Source organism: Geospiza fortis, unplaced genomic scaffold (genome assembly GCF_000277835.1).
Source record: "Geospiza fortis unplaced genomic scaffold, GeoFor_1.0 scaffold58, whole genome shotgun sequence".
NCBI classification, from domain to species: domain Eukaryota; kingdom Metazoa; phylum Chordata; class Aves; order Passeriformes; family Thraupidae; genus Geospiza; species Geospiza fortis.
This window is the reverse complement of record NW_005054359.1, coordinates 3,373,305-3,386,649: the sequence shown is the minus strand read 5'-3', so window position 1 is coordinate 3,386,649 and position 13,345 is coordinate 3,373,305. Positions and strand designations below refer to the sequence as shown.

Genomic DNA, 13,345 nt, shown 5'->3' with positions numbered 1-13,345 from the left:
TCCCTACAAGTCTTTTGGTAATATCAGTATTGGTTTACCTGTCCTGCTTTTGCATTTTCACAAACAAATGTTTCATAGTAGTTGGCAAACTCTGGTGCATGATCATTTATGTCTAAAATCCGTATGAAGACAGGTATCTGGCTACTTTGTTTAGGATTATCTGAAAAAAAGAAAAAATATTACAATACAAAGAGATATGTATATGAAAACGATCCAATACCTTTTTTCCAAAAGATATTAGAAATGTTCAATTTTCTTGATTATACTAAAACAATTATATTTCATTTTCTGATGACATACATTACATATACATGAAAGTCCTATTTATATTTGAAAGAAGTTTTTCTATTATTATATATATATGTGTATATATAATATAAAATATGCTCAAATTGATTTACATTAAAAACAGATCACTGAGTTGTTAGGGAGTTGTATTCTTTATATCAGTTCAAGAAATAGTTCATTGCAAAAGCTGTTCCATGAGGCTGAGCTGCTAAGGACATTTACCTTTTCAAATCAATAAAGCAGTAAAAGAGTGTCAGTGAACAGCGCTATCACCAGAACCACACACAAACACAAAACCATAAAAAACTCAAACCAAAGTTGTCCTTTCTCCCCTAACTGCAAAAAACAAAATAATAAAATTATATATGCAGGATATGATCATCAATCAATCTTCACAAACCTCCAAACTCAAGGTATTGCCAGAGAGGGTTCTCACACTATGCATATTGAAAATCTAGAATATTTTTAACAAAACAATGAAAAGCATTTGAGAGGAAAAGGTAAAAGATATAAATCTTTCTGAAAATGGGGATATGATTCATCTCTCCACATTACCCAACTCTCAGGCTCTTAAGCACATTGACTCCAGGGGAATCAATAGGAGAATAAAAGAATGAAGGAAACTTTTTCACTAAAATCATCTGTTTCCCCCTTTGATGACTGCGTCCTCAGAAAAAAGGTAGGCAAGATGCATCTAGCCTGAAAGCATCTAACAGATTAGGAAAGAATCCAGGTGAAAGATTAAGCTCACAGTTTACTTCAGATGTGGAGGGCAAAAAATTTCCCTAGTCTTGACTTCAAACAAAGCCATTTTCTGAGATGAGTTAAATCACTTGAGGTAAAACATATTTTTTTCTCATTTACAAAGGTTATTCTGACAACGTATTTGTATGTCAGGGACATTTTTTCTCCTCTTCTCCCAAGGATTTTCCCAAAGACTTAGCTTGGAATAGAGCCAGTGCATCACACCTGCGCCTAATTATTTGATGTGAAATCTCAAGGAACCAGTTAACTTATCTAATGTATATTGTACATGGTTTTATTGAACCTGAGACTTCCTAAATATCTTTGTAAAAAATGGGCAAAACATAGCTTAAAATATAAATTGGGCTTTTATATGTGTGTTTAAAGATATCTTGTCTATCAATAATATCTGGATAAGGGCAAGACTAATGAAACAAGGTAAGTCATAGAAACTGTAGAATTTAATCATTTTCTCAGTTCAAATATTCTTCTGAGATAAATTTTATCTTCATCTTACTGATTTCAGTTGCTATGATAGTGATGTTGTGCCAGGGAATTTCTTCTCGGTCAAGTGGCTTCGAGAGGAATAAGGATCCATTCCCTGAATAGATGTTGAATATTCTGTCAAGGTCAGTGTGTCGATCTACAGAATATCTGTCAAGATACAGTAAAATTGAGCATCACAATCTCCCATCGCAGTCTCCAGTTTAGCTCACAGCCACCTCTGAAAGTTTTCCAATTTTAACTGTGCTTAATCAAGAATGTTTCCTTTACAATTAACCTAAGTTTTCCCTTAACTACCTGCATGCTACAAATACTTAGAAACAATTTTAAGATTAGTGAGGAGGATGAAGAGCAAATTATTATGTGGGTGGCTTTTAGATTGATAATTGAAATTACATTTTAGCTCATAAAGTGAATTTTAGACTAATAACTAAAAGTGAAGTTTTTTTAGGTATGATTTTTTGCAAATTAATTGTTTCTTAGAGAACTCTGTCACCAAAGGGCACCTATTGCAGACAAAAGAAAGTATCAATATAAAAAATCTATTTTTGAGGCGTTACAAGGACCACAAAACTTGAGAGAAAAATCTTTCAATTACTTGTTCTTTAATATGAAACTTCTTAAAATCTTGTCATTATCAGGTTAAATTGAGATTTTATACATATTTTACTTAAAAAAAAATATTTTCCTCCTCCTCTTACACCTCCTACCTCAACACATACTGCTTTAGTACATAGAAGGCTTGTTCAGAAATGCAGAGATCAATTTTCATAATGACTTGCATGGTAAATAGACAAACTTAAGTGCCTTGTTTGTCACTGCAGATAATAATAGCAGATTGGTAACAATTACAGCAATTTCATAGCGCTGAACTCTTACTTCTAATTGTCATTACTTTCTTGCAATCATTTCTTATTCAATATACTGTGATCATTAAATAGTTAAGTTATGGAACATGGCTGTTATGTACAGAAGTGTGACTGTTATCAAGCATCAGGGAGCACAGAAATACAAAATTTTTAATGTTTTAGATAGTATAAAAGAATAATTTTATGAACAGCTTGGTGAAACTACTAGAACATGCTGGTAATTAAATGCTGACATCTCCTTTCTTTTTACCTGGTTCCTGTAGACTGTTCTTAAAAAGCAATCTCTGCACCGCTTATTGTGCTAATTGTATTTACCTTCACAAGCTCACATTGATATTTCTCTTGGACACTTTCCAACAGCCCCCATGTACTTAATTACCCAAACAGCCTCTTTCTATCTTGCACTCTCATTATTCTCTGTTGACCCACATCTAAAGAATTTTATATTGTATAATGGCTTACTTTATTGCATTCTTTGCTATATCTGGGTCTTGGGCTACAACCTGCCCAATAATGCTTCCTTCCTTGGCATCTTCATCTACCTCTATTAAATACCAGGGTCTGCTGAACACTGGAGGTTCATCAATGTCTTCAACAGAAATTTTGACAAAAGCCGTGTCTTTGAATGGCCCCAGCTGAAGAAAGCGAGGATCAGGATGAGTGTTGCTTGCTTCTACTTTTAGGGTATATAACACCTTGTTTTCAAAATCCAGATGCTGAGGAGCAAATAATAATAATAATAATAATAATAAAGAAAATTACATCACTTTTAAAAACATGTGAGTAAGTTTTACAGTCTAAATCAAAAGGTGAAACATTTTTAGGGACAAAAGCTCAAAATTTTACTCCATCTTGGAGAAGATGGAGTATATTAGATCTTATTCTAGACACTAAAACTAAAGATTATTATAGGATAGCAAGGCAGTTATGATCCCTCTGCCTACTAATTGCTCAGGTTGCTGAAAAAAGCAGGAGGCTTTGACTTATATAAAATATAGAAACATGGAAGTTTTACTCAGTCCACAGAAGGAGTTGTGTAAAGTCTTATCACACTGGCAGTAAAAAGAGCAATTATTCCAGTTCTTAAATGATCTCTGTCTTATCTTTTCTTTACTTTCTTTTACCCATTACCATCTACAGTTTGCCACTAGGAACAAACCAGACTTGTCCCTGGTCTCCATGTTCCTCAGTAAAAAGTAAATCTGTGAAGTTTGATTTTCAATCCATATGACATTTACATCATGCATATCCATAGATGTATATGTAGGTAGACCTTCATAGATACATATACATAAACAAGTATATGTGTTTCCAAATATGTTTATAGATTGGTATTTTATTTATAGGTAGTTATCAATTGATGTTACTGATATATTTAATAACACTAAAATCAAAAAAAGTGTTCAGAGTTTAAGAGGCTGAATTCTGAAAAGCAACCAATAATGTTGTCAGACATGGGATTTTGAATTAAATTTCTGTAAATGTCTTTGCTCTTTGGAGTTTCACTGACATCATATGTAACAATTGAAGTTTCACCAAGACTGGACTTAAACCAAGACACATTTTAGGTACTGGGGATAACTGGCTCTTGAACAGGTTAGAGAGGGAGAGTTTAGTCTTGGATGTGCAAATTCATCAGGCTCCAGGTAATCCTACCACTCTTGTAAGTCTTAGCACAGCAATCAGCTGATAAACCCCACTGTGAACTGAACCTCTCCAAGTTTTCACAGCCCTAATTTGAAAGTACTGTGTGTGAGAGTCTATATATTGAACAGACAGCAGCCCCTGAAATATTGCTTTATGTGAAGTGACATGCCAGTAAATTTCCCTTGAGACTTGAAAATAGCAGATACCTGCTGAAGAAAGAGAAGAACAAAACTAATACAACAGCTCCTTGGCAGCCTGACCCCTTGTGAGATCTACCCTCCCTTCCCCTGGAAAAAGAAAAATAACCGTAACACCTGAAGAGCTAAGTACATATAAAAGAGAGGGAGAAAAAGTAAACCTTTTTGACAGTTATAATCCCTTCCTGTGTGTCCTTGTCAGTGATGATATCAAACATGTCTGATCCATCCCCATTGGAGATGCTATACTCAATCTCTGCATTTTCTCCCACATCGGGGTCATTGGCTTTAATTCTGCCAAGAGGAGTCCCAGGTGGTGCAGATTCAGGAGAGCTGAACTGGTAGGAGCCTAGAAGAGCAAAATCAAACACTTATTGTTTTGAGAAATATTTTTTTTCTGAATAAAAATTATCTTCAATTTCAACTAGATTTTTTAAAGTAACTTGAAGTTCCAAACACTGTAAGAAAAATGCCACTAGTCATCACACTAAACTTTAAAACAGGATTTAGAGTTGATTGACAAAATGTCAAAATATTCAAGTTATTCTTCAAAGCCATATAACACTTCTTTTTTTCTTCAGTTTTAAGGGACAAAGGTGCAAAACCTTTGCACCTGGTGAGGTACCAGTTCTTACCCTGATTATTAGCACTATATATATATTTTTTATCCAAAAATGTTTATAGATATATTTAGAAATAGGAAAGGATTTTGTTTTGTTCTCTCAAGGTTGTTCTCAAACAAGAGTTGTAGAAATCAGTGAGGATTTTGGAAAGAGACTAAAATAGAATAACCTTTTCTTTTAATTACTTTGAAATATATTGCAGTAAGTGTTCTGTTTGAAAATAATAAATTCATCTATTATTGATAGTACAAGGTAAAGAGTCATGGTAAAGGGCATTTGGACACATGTTCATGTTAATTGCTATTGTTACTTTTATAATCAGTCTCCTAGAAAGAAATCTGATTACACAGACCCTTTACTCTTGCTTGTGTGTATGAAAAGTGAATTCAAACATACTTTCTGACAACTTTTTTTTTTTAATCTAATTTTAAAGACATGCTGTAACAGAAAAACTAATAATCAGATGGATTTCTTCACCAGGAAGAAGCAGACATAGAAGATGTTTCCTCATTAGCAAGACAAAAAAATTTAAAATTCAGTATTTTCTGTTATTTGCTACCAAGAAAATGTAAAAAAATCCAAACACATCTGATGAGTTCATATTTTGTGCATAACATGCCAGAATCCAATGTTCCTTTTGATCTGTTTTTTCATGTAAATTCATATTACTTTACTGAGTGAAGAAGTAGCATTGGAGAAATACCTTAAGAATGTGACAAAATTAGCATCTAATAAAGTGTACAACCTTTATTCAAAGCATCTGAAGAGACACAAATAAATTGTATTGACTTGTAGCAAAGTACAGTCAACTCTCTTTGTTGCAACAACACTATTTCCTCTATTTACATGCCCTTTTAAGACACCTAAATGATCCTGACCTGATCCATTTAATACAGGGAATGTATCAAAATTCTAAGTGCAGAATGAGTTTCTGTCCCCAGTTGTAAAGATTAAGTACAAAAGAGAGTTCCTGAAAATACCTTATATTCATGTAGATGTGTAGCAAAATGGAAGCTAATGCTTGCTGCTAAATTGTGGTTGCTGTTACAAATTCAAGGTTTTAAGTGAAAACTCAGCAGCAGCCCATTTTTCTGTGATCCACACAGATTAAAATGTATATTGTTCCCTCAAACCAGTCTGAAAATGGAATGAAAGGTAGGATTCCTGGAAGCTAAACCATGAGTTTCAAGCCTTGAATCCTTGAAAATTCAAGGGTTTGGCAGCTGAGCCAGATCTACCATAAGAACAGATTCAGTCATGGTACTTATTACTCCTTCCAGATAAATACCTCACTTCAGTGCTTTTTTGTTTGAAAACATTCCTATTTTTGTGATGCTGTGTGAATGCTACACATTTCAGGATGTGAGATGGCTATTTGTTATGGAGTACAATAGAATTCAAAATGTGTAAGGTTTTCATTACAGTGCCATTTTAATTCCATTTAGGCCTATGTCTTCTAATTTTCCACGACTACTTTTAGGAAACAAAACAGAAAATGCTTCTTCTTGATGCAGCCTGCACAACCACAACTTCACAGTGCCATTTTACTTTCTCCAGTCCCCCTAAGAAATTCATTTTTGGCTCTTAAATACCTTGATATTAACTGGTGTTGCTTGCAACTTCCATTCACCCTCTACTTTGGGCAACAATTTTACCTATTGTTACTTCACATAAGAGAAAATGGAAGACAAATGTTTTCATAAAAAGCAAACTTCCAGAACAGTTTGGTTTTTGACGGTGTACCCCTCTTCATAACTCCCCAAGAAGAAATCAAATCTGCCTGATATTTCTCTTTCTTTGATTTCCTAGAAAGTGTTAAAACCCACCCTGCTGAGGAGAAAGATGAGAGGGAAGGATCATCAGCACAACTGAAACTGCAGCATTGGAAGATCCCACAGCTGGCCTTCTGTAGGCCACACAGTGTGTTTCAGTGATGTTCAAAGTAGAATACTAGGGACAACATTGTTTGAGGCATCAAATTGTGTAAATTTCTCTAAAAAGTATCCATCCCAAAGTTTATTGAAATAATCAGAAAAACTTTCATAGACTTGAGGTTTCAGTTAATTTTGAAAGAAGAGCATCATGAAGAACACAGGCTAAGGGGACTGGAAACCTTTAATTATTTTGCAGTTCTATATGTTCTTCATTCTTTCTTTTATCTTATTTGATTTTATTCAACAGTGAGGCTTACAATGCAATATGTCACCATAAATTATAGTTTAGGTTCCAGAATTCCTATGTGCCAAAATATTATAGACTTGCATCATACTATACATTTTTGAAAAGTATCCTCTCATGAAGTCGAACAGGAACTTCAGTTAAAAATTGAAGTTTGGATTTACCATGTGAAGGTGATTCTCATCAAGTGATCTCTGAATGTGAATTGAAATTATGTTTCTTTATGAGGGTTGCAGTGCTTCTCCTCGCCTCTCTTCTTTTAAAGCAATGTGTTATAATGGATAGACATTAAAACAGTGATTTATAATTCCAAAGATCCATTCTTCCATGCTGTCAGAGTTTTCCAATATTTTTTTTAAAACTGCACTAGGTTGAACAGTTTGTACTATTCTGGGCGTACTTATTGCCATGGTACTGAAGTGCTATTCAAGTCCAGGAGAGCATTTTAAAAATCAGCTCTCTTTGTTCAGTCCTTAGTGGATCTGTAAAGAGAGCCAGGTCTCTCATCAGTGTGAACAAGCAATTCAAATTTTACTATGTGGACACTTTTCTGGCAGGCACTGAACTGAGGCTGTAAATTTCTCCTATCTGCAGCCTATCAAACAGTTATCAGACACTGACTGTAACAACATGAGATTGGACTTAAACACTGGCCTAGGATAAAAAGAATTTTGTAGGGTATTACTCTGAAGCTCTCTGTGTTGTGCAGCTTTCTGCTATTTGATATTTTTTTTAATACAAAGATACTTTTAAAAAACCTTATTTTATTGTATCAGACTGGCCTAGATTATCAAAAGCATTCAAGAACTGAACACAGGTTACTAGTACCTAGACCAAATGCTTAGACCACCAGCAGAACAAATTACCTGATCAACTCTGCCTGTGGAAATCAGAACATTGGAAAACCTGCAATGTATTTGCTTGCTTCAACACAGGGAACTAAAAGAACAGATCCTTATATTTTGTAGTTAAATTCCCCTAAAGTCCCTGCAGTTGGCCTAAATTATTTTTACAGTTTATATTTCTATAAGCAGCGTAAGAATGAGAAGCTTATCACTCCAACAAAGAATTTGATGTTAAAAAAATGTAGTCAGAGATTCCCATTTGCCTTGAAATGCTGCAAAATAAACAGGCACAGCAGTGGGTAAGTACTACAAAAACAGCGATAAAAAACCCCAAACTTCCAGATGGCCAAAGCAAACCAGCTGATTTTTGAGAGGTTCTTTGGAAAAGCAAACCATTAGATGCTCCATACTCTGGGGGAAGCGAGGTGGGTTGTCATTGACGTCAGTCAGTGTGATGTTCACGGTGGTGGTCCCTGATAGTCCTCCCATCTGGCCTCCCATGTCTTTAGCCTGGATGACCACTTGGTATTGCTCCCTATTTTCTCTGCTCATGTCTGGTAAAGCAGTCTTGATTATGCCTTGAAGGAGTGAAAAAAAGGAGAGACAGAGAGGTGAAGGAGAAGCCCCATCCACTATAATCTCATAGCTCTTAGATGGATTCCTGTCAGATACACTGTGCAGATGATAATCCATAGCAATCACAACAAGGTATACTGCAATAAACCTTTCAATCTATGGATGCTTTAATGTGATTTTAAGAACAAAGACAAAAAAATGTAACAGACATTATTCACTGTTTTTGTTTTGCTAAATCAATTTGATTATTCTTTTAATGACAAAAAATATCAATATGTTCATTGAATTAATGAAATTTTGCAGTTTCTATCCCAAGTTATTATTTACTATATTGTGCAATCTTCAGCCTTGGTGACATTTTGATATTATAGCACAAGGCTGAACTCTAACATGCCCAGGATTCATTATTCTGGGCTGTAATAGATCATTGATTTTGATGCTCAGTGATGTCCACTGTAAGTCAGGAGCTACAGCTAACAAAATAATTGGAGAAGAGTCTAAAATTAGTTTAGAAAAATCTTTTTGGGGTGTCCAATTTGAAGGATTTCATAACTGTAATTTGAATGTCTCAGACACTTTTGCAGTACACAAAAAAAATAAACGTCTCAGGTGAGAAAACCAAATGTGGTGCTGTACACTTCATTAAAGTTCCTTTTTGAAAACCAAGATAAGCTTTTTTTTTTTATTCAGAAGAGTAGTGACTTTTGAAAGCTGGAGTGAGCAGAGTTTTCTTTTGTGAAGTGGGAAAATGTAAGCATAGTGTCCTTTTCTGCTTGGAGGATTCACAGCCCTTCCCTTTCTTTCTCAGAAGAAGGCTTTCATTATAGGCTCAGTTTGATATTACACACAAAAAAAAGGTAACCCTGGAAAGTTTATACTTCTAGCATGTGAGTGAAATAAAGAAAAAACCTTTGCAGCTTAATGCTTATGACATTTATGTCTGAGCCAGGATTACCAGGTTCTGATTATCATACCTAGGCTTACTAATACATGTAACATAAAACAGCAAATTGGATTAAAATGAGAAAATAATCCCTGAACCAAAGATGAAAGGCTGGGTGTTTCCCTTACTGCCTGCCTGCCTAAACACCTGCTGCCATCATTAATTGCCCATGTGATACACGTCCTGTTTCCCTGCTCATGCCTGGTAATGATGTTTGAGTAGGGAACTGGAGAAAAGAGAAAAAAAAAGGGGGGGGGGGGGGGGGAATTCAAACACTTTTATCCAATGCAAAATTGTTATGCTCCCTTTTAAAATTGTAGCCTTGTCATTAATTATCTTTTGCATATTATGTCTTTGCTGTATTTAGAAAAAATCCCAAATTGTTTCAACAGAAAGTTAGCCATCATCTGAGCACTCTCAATGGATTAGGAACTTCAGAGATTCTGGACAGAGTTGCACTTAAGTTCTCAATTAGAAAACCAGAATAATTTTGATAACGTGCAAGAAAAACTAATGCAGTGCCTATTGAGTCTTGAGTGCCTAAGGATCAGATATTTGGAATAGGAGAGTTCTGGCAACATCTCTATTTTCTGACCCCTAATTTTGAGTCATAGATATCCAAAATTCACATACTTTTTATTTTTTTAAATTTATTTTGTGTTTGTCTCTTATCCAAATCCTTGCATGAGTGAAAAAGACTTCAATTCATTCATTTCAACTTAAAAGCATGAATGATACTTGCTTCAGTTCCCATAACTTGGAATCATAATACAACTTCAAAAAAAAAACTTAAGTTAAAAATTAACTGATTAAAAATCAGTGGTCAGGGATCTATTCCAAACTTTTAGAAATAGTTAATTGTCTGTGAGATTTTATTTTTACCTTATAGTATGAAAATGTCCAGGTCCTATTAATGTTTTTTTAACGATAAACAGGTGAAATTCCCAGAAACTGGTGTAAAATAGGCGTGTGACTAATTTTGATGAGTCTTTGGACCCTTTTAACTTTTGGCCTTTACGGTTAGCAATTGTCTTCTGAAAATCTTAGTTATACCAAGAAAAGCAATTTTTCTGCATTAATATTATTTTAAAAGAAAAAAACCCCCATACTTTTATTTTGATTCCAGTGAGACTGAATGGATTGCTAACCTGTTTCTGGATCCACTGAGAAATATGGCTGTCCCTGGAGGATGCTGTACACCACTTTGGCACTGTTCCCATAGTTGGCATCATCAGCGTCTGTGGCTGTCACCTGAATAACAGATGTACCTAAATGGGTACCAAGCAAAGAATCAGCAGATTTTAGGACGGCATCTACTTCTTGTAAACCATATACAGTTGTTGAAGTATTGAATTCCGTTAGAAATCATAAACATCCACTGGAACAATCCAAAGTTATCCTACTCAAGAGAATAAATAAAATCCCACCTTCCTGGTGACTGGACCTAAAATCATTATCACTTAAGATTTACGCTTCAGTTTAACAAGATAAACACACAGGGACTGACAGGGACATCTTTGAAACCCAGCACAGCATTAGGTTTTTCTGGTGATCAAACAGATATGAAGATTGTTCCCCGACAACAACACAACTTCAGTTGAAACTGTTCACTTAAAGGTTTGGTTTAATTAATAAATAAACCTAAAGCAAATTTACTTATACTCATTTCTGCTCAGATGACAAATGTCAAGTGTCTGAATTCTGGCTCAATAAAACACTTTGTCTCCTCTTAAATTGATTTTTGAGGTTCTATTTTAAAAAAGATTGGCTTTGCAATAAGAAATCATATTTGTGGGATTTTGAGGTTTTTTTCCCTCTTGGTCAAAGTTATTTGGCGAATATAGGACATTAAATGCTGCTGATGTTTTTTGGCACTTACTTATTTTATGTGACAATAGTTTACCCTTGTCCTGTGATCATAAAAAAGAAAATATAGGTTATATGGGATTATGAGTACTGTGAGCCAATACATTTGGTGTAGTTTATGGGTTGGAAGCAAATGAAAGCTTCCGTAAAGCCTTTCTTATACGATATAAAAGCACAAAGGTATCTTTCACAAGCTTTCTTTTTTTCCTTAGCAGTTAGATGTCAGAATGCATTTTGCTCACACAATCTAGAGCTGACAAATGTCTAGAGAGATGCAGGTAGTCCAATAGCTAGAGATGTAAAGGTGCTTGACTCCTTGCCAGGGGAAAAAGGCTGACTGAGAAGAAGTTCTTTTTTTGGGGGCATGGGTGGGGGGAGTTTAATTGGATTTTTTTTTTTATATCTCACTTTCTTTGCAAGAAAACGTTCTAGTAAGCACTGTCGACTTAATTGATATAATTTCCCATTTTTGTATACCTTCAGTCTCCCTAGATTGAAGTTCCCTCAGATAACTTGCAGGCAAATGTGTGTCTTGACTGTAAATTTAGAAGACCCTCATTTACCTGTGATTAATGACACTGTAGTGAATCATTTGTGCTGTTGCTTTTGAGCATATCCCAGGGATTGGGAAAAGTAGAAATCCAGAGTTATCAAAACCAATTTGTGAGAGAACAATATTATCAGGTCCTGTTAGATGCAACTATTTTTTTCATAGTTCATAATACAGCTTTACAAATAATAGTTTTACCTACACAGCAATTCCCAATATTTCAGGTTATCTGAAGAGCATGTCAAGAGAGAATGAATACTTCTCTCTCTGCAACAAACCAGCACAAAAAAGTTGTAAAATGCTTTGCCACAAATCATCAGACTCTGAAGATGATTTTTGTCATCAGGTATCTGGATTACTTTTTGCCTGGTTAAACAGCTAGAGGTCATCTGTGTGCCAAGATGAGCTGTAAAAGTTATCCCAAAGAAGTGAATATTTAAGGACATTTCAATCACCAGCAGCGTCCAGCAGAACTGCTCATCCAGACAAAAAATCAAGACAGTTCTTTGATAATTGTAAAGTTCCATAAGTCCCATCTGTTTTCAGAAAAGCAAGTTAAATCCCCCGCCTCCTCAAGGCAAACAGGGAAAGAATCAATATCTCTTGCTAGCCTATAAAAAACATAATCAATAGAATATCTGCTCATACCGTGTGATGTTGTAGCATTTAAAAGTTAAAAATCAAGAGTAATTTAGCTGTCCATCACCAAAAACCCGACAAAAATACCTTAATCAGAAAAGGTTTTTTCTGCGGCCTCCTGATCTAGGCACTGTCATGGGACTGACAGAGATGTTTGAGAATGGTCATAGCAACCAAATGCACATTAATGTTCTTTTTTTATTTTCCCAGTGTACTGTTTTGGTGAAGAGGAAAAAATGTTGAATTTGTTTTGAGATAGTTTTTGTTTTTTCTTTTTTAGAGCAGTTATTACAGGGCTTAGGGCAGTCTTTGAGAGACTTCTGTGTTTGTCTCATTGGATTGTCTTTGTTCCCTGAGGCTCAAGTGCCATATAATTATGGTTGCTGAGGAGTGTACAGAAGATGCAGCCATACAGAAACTTTTCATGTGGTGAAAAGATAGTATTACAAATCTCCTTATTTCTGTTAAACTAATAGTACAACTGTGAAAAATTATTAACAAGAGTATAGCCTCAAAAAATTCAGTGTCAGCAGGCAGTTAACTCTCTTTGCCAACTCTCTTTGTCTGCTGTGTCAAAAGGAAGGATACTCACAAATGATAGACAGTACTTGTGCAACTTTCTTTCATGAGATAAGAAATTTCTCTTAGCCTTTTGGGTCAGAAATGACAGTGAAATAAAAGAAATTAAATAAAGGAACTAAATATTAATTAGGAATAGTTGTTAAAGAGGCAAAAATTTTTAATCAAAGAAAAGTAGGCCTTATCTTTGCCCCACTTGAATGGTAGCCACAGTATGATCTGTTCATTTATTTGTTTATTTATAGTCTAGATTACCTCACAAGCATCCTCTTACCACATTTGTCAGAGGAAATCAGC

The 13,345-nt window shown here is 34.9% G+C and overlaps 1 protein-coding gene across 1 annotated transcript in view; it reads right to left on the bottom strand.

Moving 5' to 3' along the window:
* CDH9 (cadherin 9) overlaps positions 1-13,345 on the bottom strand; it is a 97,657-nt gene that overhangs the window by 14,032 nt on the left and 70,280 nt on the right. The window contains exons 4-9 of the mRNA XM_005423856.3: positions 10,563-10,682; positions 8,306-8,473; positions 4,411-4,598; positions 2,868-3,121; positions 1,550-1,686; positions 39-160 (exon numbers count right to left, since the gene is read on the bottom strand). Coding sequence (XP_005423913.2) covers positions 39-160; positions 1,550-1,686; positions 2,868-3,121; positions 4,411-4,598; positions 8,306-8,473; positions 10,563-10,682 — 989 coding nt within the window. The remainder of the gene's footprint in view (positions 1-38; positions 161-1,549; positions 1,687-2,867; positions 3,122-4,410; positions 4,599-8,305; positions 8,474-10,562; positions 10,683-13,345) is intronic.